This window comes from Salvelinus alpinus, chromosome 3, assembly GCF_045679555.1.
Source record: "Salvelinus alpinus chromosome 3, SLU_Salpinus.1, whole genome shotgun sequence".
NCBI lineage: Eukaryota > Metazoa > Chordata > Actinopteri > Salmoniformes > Salmonidae > Salvelinus > Salvelinus alpinus.
The window spans coordinates 12,166,473-12,184,120 of NC_092088.1; the positions used below are offsets into that span (position 1 = coordinate 12,166,473).

At 44.4% G+C, this 17,648-nt stretch overlaps 1 protein-coding gene across 1 annotated transcript in view; it reads right to left on the minus strand.

Moving 5' to 3' along the window:
- Positions 1-17,648, minus strand: part of LOC139570030 (voltage-dependent T-type calcium channel subunit alpha-1G-like) — a 253,614-nt gene that overhangs the window by 63,759 nt on the left and 172,207 nt on the right. Inside the window, 4 exon segments of the mRNA XM_071391473.1 lie at positions 5,587-5,779; positions 9,429-9,518; positions 10,675-10,800; positions 11,557-11,683. Of these exon segments, the coding sequence (XP_071247574.1) occupies positions 5,587-5,779; positions 9,429-9,518; positions 10,675-10,800; positions 11,557-11,683 (536 nt within the window).

The window sequence follows — 17,648 nt, forward strand, 5'->3', positions numbered from 1 at the left end:
AACACGTACAAAAGTATCTATATCCACAGTAAAACGAGTCCTATATGGACATAACCTGAAAGGCTGCTCAGCAAGGAAGAAGCCACTGCTCCAAAACCGCCATAAAAAAAGCCAGACTACGGTTTGCAACTGCACATGGGGACAAATATCATACATTTTGGAGAAATGTCCTCTGGTCTGATGAAACAAAAAGAGGACAGTTTGGCCATAATGACCATCGTTATGTTTGGAAGAAAAATAAGGATCCTTGCAAGCCAAAGAACACCATGCCAACCGTGAAGCACCGTGAAGTAGTGATCCTAACTGACCTAAGGCAGGGGATTTTTACTGGGATTAAATGTCAGAAATTGTGAAAAATTGAGTTTAAATGTGTTTGGCTAAGGTGTATGTATACTTCCGACTTCAACTGTATATTTATGTTTATTTATTTTCTCTTTTGTACTTTAACTATTTTTAACAAATATGGCATTTGTAATATCTATTATTTTGGAACTTTTGTGAGTATGATGTTTACTGTTCATTTGTGTTGTTTATTTCACTTTTGTTTATTATCTTGCTTTGGCAATGTTAATGTTTCCCATGCCAATAAAGCTCTTAAATTGAATTGAAATGAATTGACAAAGAGAGAGAGAGGGAAACAGAGAGGGAGAGAGAGGGAGAGAGAGGGAGAGAGAGGGAGAGAGAGGGAGAGAGAGAGAGAGAGAGAGAGAGGGGGGGGCGGGAGTGAGAGAGAGAGAGAGAGAGCGGGATAAAGAGAGAGAGAGGGAAAAGGAGAGGGAGAGAGAGAGAGAGAGGGAGATAAAGCGAGAGAGGGAAGCGGAGAAGGAGAGGGAGAGGGGGAGAGAGAGAGAGAGAAGAGAGAGGGAGATACAGAGAGAGAGGGAAGCAGAGAGGGAGAGATAGAGATAACAAGAGGGGGAGGGAGAGAGAGATAGATGGAATTAAAGAGGGGGAAATTGATAGGGAGAGAGAGAGAGAAAGAAAGGGAGAAGGAGAGAGAGGGAGAGAGAGAGAGAATGGGGGTGGATAAAGAGAGAGGGAAAGAGAGAGAGAGAGAAGCGGAGAGGGAGAGAGAGAGAGAGAGAGAGAGAGAGAGAGAGAGAGAGAGAGAGAGAGAGAGAGAGAGAGAGAGAGAGAGAGAGAGAGAGAGAGAGAGAGAGAGAGAGAGAGAGAGAAGCGGAGAGGGAAAGAGAGAGAGAGAGAGAGAAGCGGAGAGGGAGAGAGAGATTAAGATAAAGATAGAGAGGGAAACAGAGAGGGAGAGAGAAGGAGAGGGGGGGAGAGAGAGAGAGAGAGCGGGAGGTAAAGAGAAAGGGAAACAGAGGAAGTGAGAGGGAGAGGGGAAGGGAGAGAGAGATAGAATTAAAGAGAGGGAGAGAGAGTGAGATAAAGAGAGAAATGGAAAAGGAGAAGGAGAGAGAAGGGGAGAGAGAGAGAGAGAGAGAAAGATAGTGAAGCGGAGAGGGAGAGAGAGGGAAAAGGAGAGGGTTGATCCTGTATGTTTTGACAGTCTGCTCTGCTACCATCTGGTGCTTGTGACACACGCTCTCTTCTCCCTGCATTAGCGTGGGTAGACAAGCTAGAGGCTGTGGTAGAGTCTGAGCGTGGGTAGACAACCTAGAGGCTGTGGTAGAGTCTGAGTGTGGGTAGACAACATAGAGGCTGTGGTAGAGTCTGAGCGTGGGTAGACAACCTAGAGGCTGTGGTGGAGTCTGAGCGTGGGTAGACAACATAGAGGCTGTGGTAGAGTCTGAGTGTGGGTAGACAACATAGAGGCTGCGGTAGAGTCTGAGCGTGGGTAGACAACCTAGAGGCTGTGGTGGAGTCTGAGCGTGGGTAGACAACATAGAGGCTGTGGTAGAGTCTGAGCGTGGGTAGACAACATAGAGGCTGTGGTAGAGTCTGAGCGTGGGTAGACAACCTAGAGGCTGTGGTAGAGTCTGAGTGTGGGTAGACAACATAGAGGCTGTGGTAGAGTCTGAGCGTGGGTAGACAACCTAGAGGCTGTGGTAGAGTCTGAGCGTGGGTAGACAGCCTAGAGGCTGTGGTGGAGTCTGAGCGTGGGTAGACAACATAGAGGCTGTGGTAGATTCTGAGCGTGGGTAGACAGCCTAGAGGCTGTGGTAGAGTCTGGGCGTGGGTAGACAGCCTAGAGGCTGTGGTGGAGTCTGAGCGTGGGTAGACAACATAGAGGCTGTGGTAGAGTCTGAGCGTGGGTAGACAACCTAGAGGCTGTGGTGGAGTCTAAGCGTGGGTAGACAACATAGAGGCTGTGGTAGAGTCTGAGCGTGGGTAGACAACATAGAGGCTGTGGTAGATTCTGAGCGTGGGTAGACAGCCTAGAGGCTGTGGTAGAGTCTGAGCGTGGGTAGACAACCTAGAGGCTGTGGTAGAGTCTGAGCGTGGGTAGACAGCCTAGAGGCTGTGGTAGAGTCTGAGCGTGGGTAGACAGCCTAGAGGCTGTGGTAGAGTCTGAGCGTGGGTAGACAGCCTAGAGGCTGTGGTAGAGTCTGAGCGTGGGTAGACAACCTAGAGGCTGTGGTAGAGTCTGAGCGTGGGTAGACAACCTAGAGGCTGTGGTAGAGTCTGAGCGTGGGTAGACAACATAGAGGCTGTGGTGGAGTGACAGGAACAGTGCTGTTGATAGTGGACGGTGGGTCACCGTGAAGAACAAGGAAACACAACAAACGACAGGAAAACATCTACAAACGTCTATATCGGTCTGGATTGGATGAGAGAGAGTCAGGGGGACGAGTGGGAGACGGGCACGGGATGGAACCCTACCTTTCGTGAACTTTGAACCCTGACCTCTGAACTACTATGGTGGGGGACACACAGAACATGCTAGAAAGTTTTTCTTTAAATGTTTTTTAAAGAGGACCCAACTCGCTCCTGGAATCATCAATACATCTAGAAGAACAAGACCATGTTAATCAGAGAGAGGTGTGGAACGAGGGATGGGCGAAGATGGAGAGAGAGTGAGAGAAAGAGAAAGAGGGGTGAAGTAAGAGCATGAAGGTGATAGCGCTGGGTCCAGCACATACTTCAGTCTTCTCAACTTATCCAGTGTGAGCTCCTTGATACACTTGATGAAGGATTCAGGATTCAAGGACTCAGTCGATCGCCTATTTTCAAATCCCAAATTCAAAAGATCTGCGTCACAAATCATTGAAATACAAAAAGAGCCACTCTGGTGAAGTTAAACTCTTTCAGAAAAGTCAAGCAACCTCTACACGAGGAAAACAACTCTTCCAAAAGCCTTGTCTCAACCAGAAAAGATAGCTATAGATTCTGAAACCTGCCCATTCCTCAGGGCTGTACCTTTACTGTACATATCCTAACTCAGACATTCTCTCACTCTGTCAACATTTTTACCATTTCAGTTACAACTGTGAGGAAAAGGTTTCCAAGCAACAGAAAAATAACAAGCTTGAGGTGACATATTTAATAAAAGAAAAACGGTCCCGATATTCAACCGGTGAGTAAAACTCTCAAACTATAGATACACTATAAACAAACTAAAGATAAACTATAGATACACTATAAACAAACTAAAGATAAACTATAGATACACTATAAACAAACTAAAGATAAACTATAGATACACTATAAACAAACTAAAGATAAACTATAGATACACTATAAACAAACTAAAGATAAACTATAGATACACTATAAACAAACTATAGATAAACTATAGATACACTATAAACAAACTAAAGATAAACTATAGATACACTATAAACAAACTATAGATAAACTATAGATACACTATAAACAGACTAAAGATAAACTATAGATACACTATAAACAAACTATAGATAAACTATAGATACACTATAAACAAACTAAAGATAAACTATAGATACACTATAAACAAACTAAAGATAAACTATAGATACACTATAAACAAACTATAGATAAACTATAGATACACTATAAACAAACTAAAGATAAACTATAGATACACTATAAACAAACTATAGATAAACTATAGATACACTATAAACAGACTAAAGATAAACTATAGATACACTATAAACAAACTATAGATACACTATAAACAAACTAATGATAAACTATTAAAAAAACGAAAGACAAACTATAAAAAACCTAAAGATAAAATATAGAAAAAGAAACTGAGAAAGAAACCAATGGAAATGAGGGGTCTTACATTACATGTCTGTACAGACACAGGAGTGTGTGAGAGGTTGAGCATAAGAGGAGTGAGAGAGAGAGACTGTGTGTGTTCGGTCTGTGTGAGTGACTGAATGTGTGTGAGAGGGTGTCAGTGACTGAATGTGTGTTAGAGGGTGTGAGTGCCTGAATGTGTGTGAGAGGGTGTGAGTGTCTGAATGTGTGTGAGAGGTCTGTGTCAGTGACTGAATGTGTGTTCGTTCTGTGTGAGTGACTGAATGTGTGTGAGAGGGTGTGAGTGTCTGAATGTGTGTTCGTTCTGTGTGAGTGACTGAATGTGTGTTCGTTCTGTGTGAGTGACTGAATGTGTGTGAGAGGGTGTGAGTGTCTGAATGTGTGTGAGAGGGTGTGAGTGACTGAATGTGTGTTCGTTCTGTGTGAGTGACTGAATGTGTGTTAGAGGGTGTGAGTGCCTGAATGTGTGTGAGAGGGTGTGAGTGTCTGAATGTGTGTGAGAGGGTGTGAGTGACTGAGTGTGTGTGAGTGACTGGTTAATGGTGACCACATCTCCAAGAGAAGCTCCATCTCCATCTGTATTTCTCAAGAGTTGAACGAAAGCGTTCCCACTGTCATCTACCATCAACATTTGATTACAAAATCTCAAAATGATCTTACATTTATCCACCAAAAGTATTCCTAAAGCCAATACGGCTTCTGAAATAACCACTCTTTCTCATGTCCAATGTTTGGGGTTCGAAGGCAGTGGAATCACTATAGAGAGAGGCGACATCGGGCGTCTGGTAACCCGTTCCTGTCCAGCTGGATGGACGGTGGGGACAGATCTAGGATCAGCTGACCATCGTATAACCCTAACCCTTACTATATGGAGGAAGCCATTAGATCAGACCCTAGATCAGCATCTAGCTACTTCCTAGTTTGGTTTGTAGTTCTACCTACCCCTCTGGCAGTACTACAACTACATACAGGAAAGGAGTTGGGATAAAGAAGGGGGCGTTACCTTCCCCTGACTCCACCCCTTTCCTGGAATCTCTGGAAGTACCACATCATGCAAGCGGGGTGTCTATTCTACTAGACCAGCGCACCAACTCTGGTCCTGGAGAGAGACTTGGTGTGTGTGGGCTTTTGCTCCAGCCCAGCACTAACACTTATCCAGGTTTTATAGTTACGGGTGGGCTGGAACCAAAGTAGCTCTCCAGGACCAGAATGGGTGACCACTGACCACCAGGCAAAGAGAGAACAACTAGCGGGGAGACTGCAGGGAGAAAATAGAAAGAAAAATGACTTCTACAGTAGAAATAGCAGCGACTTCAGGTCTAGCGCGTTCCCTCAATCGCTTGGCTTTGGTCAAATCAAACCGAATCAAACCAAAACAAGCAGGACTCAGAAAGATGTGGAAAGACTACCGACCAGCCATCTCCTTCTCCTTACTCCGTCTCTTTTTCTCCATCCGTTTCAGTCTCTTCTCCTCCCTGCGCTTGGCCTCCTCGGCCTCCTGGCTGCGACGACACTTGTGGAAGTTCTCCACCACCACGCCCACGAACATGTTGAGCACGAAGAAGCTGACGATGAGCAGGAAGGAGATGAAGTAGAGGAGCATCCAGGGGTTGTGGTTCAGCTGCGGCTGGAGGAGGAGACACACGTTAACGAGCACTGTGGTGCCGTTCTAACTGAAAACGCTGTGTGTGTGTGTGTGTGTGTGTGCGTGTGTGTGTACGTGTGTGTCTGTGTGTCTGTGTGTGTGTGTGTGTGTGTGTGTGTACGTGTGTCTGTGTGTGTGTGTGTGTGTGTGTGTGTGTGTGTGTGTGTGTGTGTGTGTGTGTGTATGTGTGTGTGTCTGTGTGTGTGTGTGTCTGTGTGTGTGTGTGTCTGTGTGTGTGTGTGTGTCTGTGTGTGTCTCTATCCACCTAGAGAAGAACACACTACCAGATGCCAGGACACCGTCACACACCTACCTATCTGCTCCAGTCAACACTTTAAATTATAGATAGGAATGCATAAATCCCTGCATGAATAATTCAGTTTCGTTTTTAATACAAAACAGTATATCAGTAAAGCTATATGTATAAATAGACCCAGTGCCGTGGGCTGCACAGGGCATGTGGAAGAAGCAAGAGTGTTGGATGTTTGTTGGATGTTGGACAGTAAGCAGCTTAGAGAAGATCAATGACAAGTTCCTAAAGCACAGACAGAAATGCTGACATAAAAATCAAGCCTCCTCTGCCTCTGGCCAACCCAGCCTTTGTTCTACAGCTGCTACTGTATCGCTAGGGAACAGAGTGTGTATGTGTGTGTGTACATGTGTGTCTGTATATGTGTATATGTGTGTGTGTATGTGTGCGTGTGTGCATGTGTATTTGTGTGTGTATGTGTATGTGTATGTGTATGTGTATGTGTATGTGTATGTGTATGTGTATGTGTATGTGTATGTGTATGTGTGTGTGTGTGTGTGTGTGTGTGTGTGTGTGTGTGTGTGTGTGTGTGTGTGTGTGTGTGTGTGTGTGTGTGTGTTTGTGTGTGTGTGCGTGTGTGTGTAAGGATGTGTGTGTGTGTGTGTGAGTGTGTGTGTGTGTATGTGTATGTGTGCGTGTGTGCGTGTGTGTGTATATATTTTCACGTTATCAGGACCACAATGTCCTGACAAGTCACCAGAATAGAAAATAAAAAGTCAGGACTTTTTTCATGTCCTGAATTTGTAAACAAGCTATTTTATGCTTAAGTTAGGGTTAGGGTTAAAGTTTTGGGGTTAGGGTTTGGAGTTAGGGTTAGGGTTAGGTGTTAGGGAAAATAGGATGTTGAGTGGGAATCCATTTTTACTCCCCAAAAAGTCCTGAAGTGTGTGAGTGTGCGTGTGTCTTTCTGTACATATTCTGTTTACATATTTTCCATTACTCATCTCATATGTATATACTGTATTCTATTCTACTGTATCTTAGTCTACGCCGCTCTGACATTGCTCGTCCATATATTTATATATTCTTAAATCCATTCCTATACTTATATTTGTGTGTATTGTTGTGAAATTGTTGGATTTTACCGTTAGATATCACTGCACTGTTTGAGCAGCATTTCACTACACCCGCAATAACATCTGCTAAACATGTATGTGACAAATAACATTTGATTTAATTTGATTTGACATGTTTGAGAGCACAAGGAGAAAGGGAACTTGGGTTTGATCATGATGAGTTAAGTCAGTGTGTGTTGATGCTACAGTGTATTAGCGTAGGAATTAATGAAACAAACAACGACTTGTTTTGAGGGCGGAGTTTTTGTCTGATGTTAAGATAAATGTGGGAACTTATTCTTTTTAAATCATTACCGTGTAATTCATCACTAGGTGTGTTTATTTAATAAAAATACCTCCAAAAATAAAATGTTTTATCATTCATTTCCTTGGGCCTCCTTTGCCTAAGTCTGATCGTGTCGGGGTTAGGAAACAAATGTGAAGATATTTACATACACAGCTCTGATTGGCTGATAGGATGTCTAGAGCCCACCCCTTACAGAGATGAACAGTCATTGGTGTATTATTCTGTTCGTCAAAACGCCCATTCCACATGAACAGGCTGAAATTCCAGGAATTTTTTTCAAACAGCTTTTAAAACTTCTTTGGGACTGGGGGGCAGTATTGAGTAGCTTGGATGAATAGGGTGACCAGAGTAAACTGCCTGCTACTCAGGCCCAGAAGCTAGAATATGCATATAATTAGTATATTTGGATAGAAAATACTCTGAAGTTTATAAAACTGTTTGAATGATGTCTGTGAGTATAACAGAACTCATATGTCAGGCAAAAACCTGAGAAAGAATCCAACCTGGAAGTGGAAAATCTGAGGTTTGTAGGTTTTCAAGTCTTTGCCTATCCAATATACAGGGTAAAATTTGGTCCGATTGCATTAACTAAGGCTTCCACTAGATTTCAACAGTCTTTAGAACCTTGTTTCAGGCTTCTACTGTGAAGGGGGGCGAATAAGAGCTGTTTGACTAAGGGGTCTGGCAGAATGCCATGAGCTCAGTCAGGCGTGCGCCCGTGAGAGCTAGCTGCGTTCCTTTTCCTTTCTAAAGACAAAGGAATTGTCCGGTTGGAATATTATTGAAGATTTATGATAAAAAACATCCCCAAGATTGATTCTATACATCGTTTGACATGTTTCTACGAACGTTAATGGAACTTTTTTGACTTTTCATCTGGACCTAGTGCCTGCGCATCGTGCATTTGGATTACTGGACTAAACACGTGAACAAAAAGGAGGTATTTGGACCTAAATGATGGACTTTATCGAACAAGACAAACATTTATTGTGGAACTGGGATTCCTGGGAATGCATTCCGATGAAGATCATCAAAGGTAAGTGAATATTTATAATGCTATTTCTGAGTTTTGTGACACCTCTGCTTGGTTGAAAAATGGCTGTATGTTTGTCTGTGGCTAGGCACTGACCTAACATAATTGCATGGTGTGCTTTAACCGTAAAGTTTTTTTGAAATCTGACACAGCTTATCTTTATTCGTATATTTAACACTTGTATCGTTTATCCATGTTTATGATGAGTATTTCTGTAATTTGATGTGGCTCTCTGCACTTTCACCGGATGTTTGTTTGAGACAATGCATTTCTGAACATAACGCACCAATTTCAAATGAGGTTTTTGGACATAAAGATGAACTTTATCGAACAAAACACACATTTATTGTCTAACATGGCGTCCTGGGAGTGCCATCCGGTGAAGATCATCAAAGGTTAGTGATTCATTTTAACGCTATTTCTGTCTTTTGTGACACCTCTCCTTCTTTGGAAAATGGCTGTATGGTTTTCTGTGACTAGGCTCTGACCTAACATAATCGCAAGGTGTGCTTTCGCCGTTGAAATCAGACACTGTGACTGGATTAACAAGAAGTTTATCTTTAAAATGGTGTGTAATACTTGTATGTTTGAGGAATTTTAATTATGAGAGTTCTGTTGTTTGAATTTGGCGCCCTGCAATTTCACTGGCTGGTGGCTAGGTGGGACGCTAGCATATCCCAGAGAGGTTTTAAACAAAAAGTTATTTTCATAATTTTCACAATTTCAGTGTTATTTCGATCTCCTAGTGTGGAATTTCATAAAATAAAAAATGGAAGATCACATTTTTTACTACATTCCCCCTTTAAGAAAGATGTAGCACTTTCTTATCTCAGGAATGTCTTACCTTCTGCAAGGATCAGTTAGATGGTTTCTTTGAACCTGTGTATATAAATTGTATCGTGTGTGTGTGTGTGTCTGTTGTATACCTGTTGGTCGACTCCCACTGCATCTAATCCATCATACATGATATCAACCCAACCATCCTTAGAGGCCAGCACGAACAGAGACATCAGAGCCTGGCGAGAGAGGGAGAACTTCATACATTTACCTCATTTAGCAGACACTCGTATCCAGAGTGACGTACAGGAGCAATTAGGGTTAAGTGCATTGCTCAAGCGCACATTGTCACATTTGTCGGCTCGGGATTCAAACATTTCAGTTACTGGCCCAACGCTCCTAACTGCTATGCTACCTACAATAGGTTGTGATACCATCACAAGCATCAGTCACAAACAAGGTTTCCACTAGGGCAGTTTAGAAAGAAAGTAGTGGAGATACAACCCTCTGTAAGTATTGTGAATGGTACCTGTGTCTGGTTGTGTTGTGAATGGTACCTGTGTCTGGTTGTGAATGGTACCTGTGTCTGGTTGTGTTGTGAATGGTACCTGTGCCAGGTTGTGTTGTGAATGGTACCTGTGTCTGGTCGTGTTGTGAATGGTACCTGTGTCTGGTTGTGAATGGTACCTGTGTCTGGTTGTGTTGTGAATGGTACCTGTGCCAGGTTGTGTTGTGAATGGTACCTGTGTCTGGTTGTGTTGAGAATGGTACCTGTGTCTGGTTGTGTTGAGAATGGTACCTGTGTCTGGTTGTGTTGTGAATGGTACCTGTGTCTGGTTGTGTTGTGAATGGTACCTGTGTCTGGTTGTGTTGTGAATGGTACCTGTGTCTGGTTGTGTTGTGAATGGTACCTGTGTCTGGTTGTGTTGAGAATGGTACCTGTGTCTGGTTGTGTTGTGAATGGTACCTGTGTCTGGTTGTGTTGTGAATGGTACCTGTGTTTGGTTGTGTTGTGAATGGTACCCGTGCCAGGTTGTGAATGGTACCTGTGTCTGGTTGTGTTGTGAATGGTACCCGTGTCTGGTTGTGTTGTGAATGGTACCTGTGCCTGGTTGTGTTGTGAATGGTACCTGTGTCTGGTTGTGAATGGTACCTGTGTCTGGTTGTGTTGTGAATGGTACCTGTGTCTGGTTGTGTTGTGAATGGTACCTGTGTCTGGTTGTGTTGAGAATGGTACTTGTGTCTGGTTGTGTTTTGAATGGTACCTGTGTCTGGTCGTGTTGTGAATGGTACCCGTGCCAGGTTGTGAATGGTACCTGTGTCTGGTTGTGTTGAGAATGGTACCTGTGTCTGGTTGTGTTGAGAATGGTACCTGTGTCTGGTTGTGAATGGTACCTGTGCCAGGTTGTCAAAGTTGTACTGCTGTCTGACCCACTTGTAGTTGGCCATCATGCAGTCTGACTTGTTAGTGACGTTTCTCACGTCTTCTCCCTGACACGCAAAGAACTTCCCCTTGAAGAGCTGGAGAGAGAACACACACACACACACACACACACACACACACACACACACACACACACACACACACACACACACACACACACACACACACACACACACACACACACACACACACACACACACACACACACACACACACACACACACACACACACCGTGGTCACACTAATGCCACCTTTATGGTATATTCCAATTGGTCTTCAGGCCATATCCCATGAGAGGATTCCGTAGTGACCTTGCATGTCCTCTCGTGATTGGTAGCATGTAACTCATGCACACACGCAGACACACACAAGCACATACACACAGGTGACATATTTTTGTGACTCCAAGGACACACCGAACATTAAGTGTGAATTGGCCAGCGGGCTAACGACCACATCTTATCCATCTCTACGACTTGACAAGCAGGGTTGAGCCCTCACACCTTAGTTATATCGTGGAAACCACCTAGAAGAGCACTTTCCTGCTGATGTACGACCTAAGAGCCCTGGCAGGGGGTGAATGGAGAAGAGGGTGCTTATGCGTAATGACATATTAGCCACTTGTCAGTTCCAACATTGTCACTGTCAGGAGGAGAGAAAGAGCGTGGAGTGGAAAGAGCCCAGAATAACCCTTAATTCCAAAGGTATTAAGGTGTGAAAACTGACTTGAAATAAACATTTTCCCTGATATTGGTTGGTTGATATTGTTTTGGGAGAATGTATAACATGCTAGGCCTTTTTGTATGGGTTGCAAAAATGTTTCCGATCTCACCTGTACTCCCAGGATACCAAAGATGATGAAGAAGGCGCAGCAGATGACCACAATGTTCCCTATGGGCTTTAGAGACGACATCAGAGTCTCCACTACCAGCTTCAGACCTGGAGCCCTGCTGATCACACTGGATGAGAGAGACAGAAACACGACGTGAGACTCGGGAGACTGAGGAAGAGTGCAGGAGAGAGAGAGAAACACAATGTTAGACTCGTGAGACTGAGGAAGAGTGCAGGAGAGAGAGAGAAACACAATGTTAGACTCGTGAGACTGAGGAAGAGTGCAGGAGAGAGAGAGAAACACAACGTTAGACTCGTGAGACTGAGGAAGAGTGCAGGAGAGAGAGAGAAACACAATGTTAGACTCGTGAGACTGAGGAAGAGTGCAGGAGAGAGAGAGAAACACAATGTTAGACTCGTGAGACTGAGGAAGAGTGCAGGAGAGAGAGAGAAACACAATGTTAGACTCGTGAGACTGAGGAAGAGTGCAGGAGAGAGAGAGAAACACAATGTTAGACTCGTGAGACTGAGGAAGAGTGCAGGAGAGAGAGAGAAACACAATGTTAGACTCGTGAGACTGAGGAAGAGTGCAGGAGAGAGAGAGAAACACAACGTTAGACTCGTGAGACTGAGGAAGAGTGCAGGAGAGAGAGAGAAACACAATGTTAGACTCGTGAGACTGAGGAAGAGTGCAGGAGAGAGAGAGAAACACAATGTTAGACTCGTGAGACTGAGGAAGAGTGCAGGAGAGAGAGAGAGAGAGAGAGAGAGAGACAGAAACACAATGTTACACTCGGAAGACTGAGGAAGAGTGCAGGAGAGAGAGAGAGAGAGAGAGACAGAACCACGTTAGACTCGGAAGACTGAGGAAGAATGCAGGAGAGAGAGAGAGAGAGAGGGAGAGAGAGAGAAAGAAAGAAAGAGAGCGAGAGAGAGCGGGAGAGAGAGAGAGAGAGCGAGAGAAAGAGAGAGAGTTGTTAAGGTCAATTACAGAGCAGCCAGCCCAGATGGAGACGCATGTGGCTCTCCCTCCCCCTCCCCCTCTTCCCCTTCCTTTCTCCTTCCTCCCTTCCCCTTCTCGTTCTTCACCCCTCCCTCCTTCCTGTCACAGGGCATCACTGACAGTCAACTGCCCTCATCCCTCCAGTACCTCACCTGACCTCACCTCTCTCTCTTCACTGTCTCTCCACCATACTGTCTGCCTCTGCCTCTGTCTGCCTCTGACTGCCTCTGACTGCCTCTGACTGCCTCTGACTGCCTCTGACTGCCTCTGACTGCCTCTGACTGCCTCTACTTGTTTTTGAGCCTTTCTCAGTATATATCTGTAACTATCTAGCATGCTGAGCTCAGCTTTGTCTTCAGTCCAGTCGTTCTTATGTTTGCAGTTCTTATTCGGGGAGCGAGGCGCAGGGAGTGAGAGGAAGTCAATAACTCATTAAGAGAAGGACTGAGACAGGATATATGGAGGATATGGGGATAAGGCTGAGACGTGGGCTGACAGACTAGATCAATAACACTGATATTTGCACATATACATTATATATGCATTCATCTATTGAGAACAACCACATAGCAAAATCCTAGCAAGTAAGGTACCTACAAGCAAAGTCAGTGTTAGTGAAAATATGATTAGTCGGGGGGGGTTAGTTAACATTGTCGTTTCAGGAGATTTTGGAAGATGGGCAGGAACTCTGCTGTCCTAGCTTCAGGGGAAAGCTGAGAAAAGAAGAACTGTCACTGGCCTGAGTGGGAGCTGACCTCCGTAGGACAGCCAAGACACCAGAGGTGGCAGAATGGAGACCTCGGGTTGGAATGGAGGGTTTGAGCATTAGCCTGACGGTAGAGAGGGGCAGTTCCCCTTGCAAGTACTATGGTCTTGTAGTGGACAGGAGCTTCGAATGGAAGCCAGTGGAGGGTGAAGAGGAGCGGGGTGACATAGTGAAGGTTGAACACCAGGCGGGCTATGGCATTCTGGCATAAGTTGCAGGGGTTTAATGGCACAAGCAGGGAGCTCAGCCAACAGAGAGTTACAGTAGTCTGGACGGGAGATGACAAGAGCCCGGATAAGGACCCGCTCCGCTTCCTGTGTGAAGCGGCGTTGTACTCCACACATGACGTAGAGCATAAACCTGCAGCGGCGAGTCACTGCTTTGATGTTTGCAGAGAATGACAGGTTGTTTTCCAGGGTCAAGCCAAGGTTCTGTGAACTCTGGGAGGGGGACACCGTGGAGTTGTCAACCATTATGGAGAGGTCTTGGAGCAGGCAGGCCTTCATCAGGAGGAAGAGCAGCTTTGTCTTGTCAAGGTTGAGTTTGAAGTGGTGGGCAGAAATCCAAGCTGAGGTATCTGCCATGAACACAGAGATGTGTGTTGGTGACTTGGTGTATAGAGAATTAAGAGGGGGCCTAGAACCCTGGGGACACCAGTAGTGAGAACATGTGGTGCAGACTCAGATCCTCTCATCAAATCAAATCGTAATTGTCACATCCCCCGAATACAACAGGTGTAGACCTTACCGTGAAATGCTAACTTACAAGCCCTTAATCAACAATGCAGTTTTAAGAAAATAGACTTAAGAAAACTCTTACTAAATAAACATAAAAAAGTTACACAATAAAATAATGAGGCTATATACAGGGGTTACCGGTACCGAGTCAACTTGCGGGGGTACAGCTTAGTCAAGGTAATTTGTACATGTAGGTAGGGGTAAAGTGACTATGCATAGATATTAAACAGAGAATAGCAGCAGTGTAAAAACATCAACCTTCTTTTGCAGACTCAGATCTAGATGCAATCCAAGAGTGTGCAGAGCCTGAGACACCCAGCCCTGAGAGGGTGGAGAGGAGGATCTGATGGTTCACGGTGTCAAAGGCAGTGGATAGGAGGATGAGAACAAGGGAGAGAGTGTCAGCTTTGGCAGGGCTGAGAGCCTCCGTCATGCAGAGGAGAGTTGTTATGATCAAGAAGATGGTTCTGAGAGAGATAACGAGAGAGTTGGTCAGAGATCAAGAAGATGGTTCTGAGAGAGATAACGAGAGAGTTGGTCAGAGATCAAGAAGATGGTTCTGAGAGAGATAACAAGAGTTGGTCAGAGATCAAGAAGATGGTTCTGAGAGAGATAACGAGAGAGTTGGTCAGAGATCAAGAAGATGGTTCTGAGAGAGATAACGAGAGAGTTGGTCAGAGATCAAGAAGATGGTTCTGAGAGAGATAACGAGAGAGTTGGTCAGAGATCAAGAAGATGGTTCTGAGAGAGATAACGAGAGAGTTGGTCAGAGATCAAGAAGATGGTTCTGAGAGAGATAACGAGAGAGTTGGTCAGAGATCAAGAAGATGGTTCTGAGAGAGATAACGAGAGAGTTGGTCAGAGATCAAGAAGATGGTTCTGAGAGAGATAACGAGAGAGTTGGTCAGAGATCAAGAAGATGGTTCGGAGAGAGATAACGAGAGAGTTGGTCAGAGATCAAGAAGATGGTTCGGAGAGAGATAACGAGAGAGTTGGTCAGAGATCAAGAAGATGGTTCTGAGAGAGATAACGAGAGAGTTGGTCAGAGATCAAGAAGATGGTTCTGAGAGAGATAACGAGAGAGTTGGTCAGAGATCAAGAAGATGGTTCTGAGAGAGATAACGAGAGAGTTGGTCAGAGATCAAGAAGATGGTTCTGAGAGAGATAACGAGAGAGTTGGTCAGAGATCAAGAAGATGGTTCTGAGAGAGATAACGAGAGAGTTGGTCAGAGATCAAGGTCAGAGGTCAGGGGCACGCTCAAGTGTTTTGGAAAGAAAACAAAGATGGAATACTGTTCTGTAGTTGTTGACGCCAGAGGGGTCGAGTCTTGGTTTCTTGAGGAGGGGAGCGACTTTGGCCATCTTGAAGTCAAAGCGGAGGCAGCCATTTGTCAGGGATGGGTGGATGAGTGAAGTGAGAAATGGGAGAAGGTCTCCAGAGATGGTCTGGAGAAAGGAGGAGGGGGTGGGTTCAATAGGGGCAGGTTCCCGGGCGGATGGACATCACTAGCCAAAGGATTTCATCTGGAGAGAGAGGGGAGAAATAGGTCAAGGCGTAGTGTAGTTCTGTGTGTGTGGGACCAGTGGACTCAAGGAGTGGATATCGTCAAACTTCTTTTGAAAGTGGTGGAGGAATAAGATAGCCTAGACATTAATAAGAGCGTTGGGCCAGTAACCGAAAGGTTGCTGAACAGAATCCCCAGGCCGACAAGGTGAAAAATCGGTCAATGTGCTAATTGCTCCTGTAAATTGCTCTGAATAAGACCGTCTACTAAATTACTAAACTGTAAATGTGAGAGAAGGTGGCAACGAGTTTGAAATTTAGAGTGATATAAAGTGACTTTAGCAGAGGAATAGAAGGTAGAGAGGATGATAGGTCAGCCCTGTTCTGTAAGCTCATAATGAGTCACTCAGCCACAGAGCAGGAGGGGAGGGATTAGCTGGCCTGTAGGAAAGGGGACAGGAGACAGGTGGGAGAAGGATTTAGCACAAGGTAGAGATGATAGGATAGAAGAGGAGAGAACAGTTGGAGAGAGAGAACAAATATTCTGGTGGCGCATGACCATCTGAGTGGCTAGGGTTGGGGAAGAGAGGGAGAGAAAGGGAAAGAAAGCATTGATCAGAGACCTGGAAGGGGGATGCAATGAGATTAGTAGGCGAACAGCCTCTAGTGAAGATGAGGTCAAGCGCCCTGCCTGCCTTGTGAGTGGGAGGAGACTTGGAAAAGGTCAAAAGAGGAAAGGAGTGGAAGAAAATGAATCAAAAGGCAGACGTGGAGAGATGGAAGTCATCCAGTACTCTCCAAGGGCACCGGGTGGGCGATAGGAACAGACTGATCTCTTCTTGTGTAACACATTTGTGATGACCAGAAACGTAATTCACCACCTACAGTGAAAAGAGAGAGGTGAGGAGATGTCAGGTGAGGAGGTACTGGAGGGAGGAGGGCATATGACTGTCACTGATGCCTTGTGAAGAAGGGGAGGAAGGAGAAACGAAGGGGAACAGGGGGAGGGAGAGCCACAGGCGTCGCCATCTGGGCTGGCTGCTCTGTAATTGACCTAAACAACTCACTCTCTGTCTCTCTCTCTCTCTCCCTCTCTTCCTGTGTGGTATATACTGTGTAGCTATGTATCATCTGAAAAAATTATAAATTATACACTATTATTATTATTATCATTATTATTATCTCAGAGAAACCGAGAAAGTCACGAACGCAAGAGAGAGGGAGGAAACACGAGAGGTCAGCGAGTTCACGGAGGATAGGTGCTTGTTAGGGAGAGCCAAGTATTTTATAGCAAGGACATACACCGAATGAGTCAGTTTCCATAATATCTATTCATACATGGAGAGAGAGAGAGGGGAAAAGGGAGAGAGGGAGAGAAAAGAGAGATGCTTCTCCATAATGTTTGGAGGCTGTTTTAATTAATGAGGCATGCTGTCACAGGGCGAGGGTTACGAGGATAAAACTTTCCAGATAATTACATCGTCTACGGCAGGGCTAGGACACCCTGGTCCTGGACTGCCGCTGACACTTCACGTCTATGATTTAAATATGTGTATGGGAACAATAACATCAGTTAAATATGTGTATGGGACCAATAACATCAGTTAAATATGTGTATGGGAACAATAACATCAGTTAATTAAATATGTGTATGGGAACAATAACATCAGTTAAATATGTGTATGGGAACAATAACATCAGTTAAATATGTGTATGGGAACAATAACATCAGTTAAATATGTGTATGGGAACAATAACATCAGTTAAATATGTGTATGGGACCAATAAAATCAGTTAAATATGTGTATGGGAACAATAACATCAGTTAAATATGTGTATGGGAACAATAACATCAGTTAAATAAGTGTATGGGAACAATAACATCAGTTAAATATGTGTATGGGAACAATAACATCAGTTAAATATGTGTATGGGAACAATAACATCAGTTAAATATGTGTATGGGAACAATAACATCAGTTAAATATGTGTATGGGAACAATAACATCAGTTAAATATGTGTATAGGAACAATAACATCAGTTAAATATGTGTATGGGACACAATAACATCAGTTAAATATG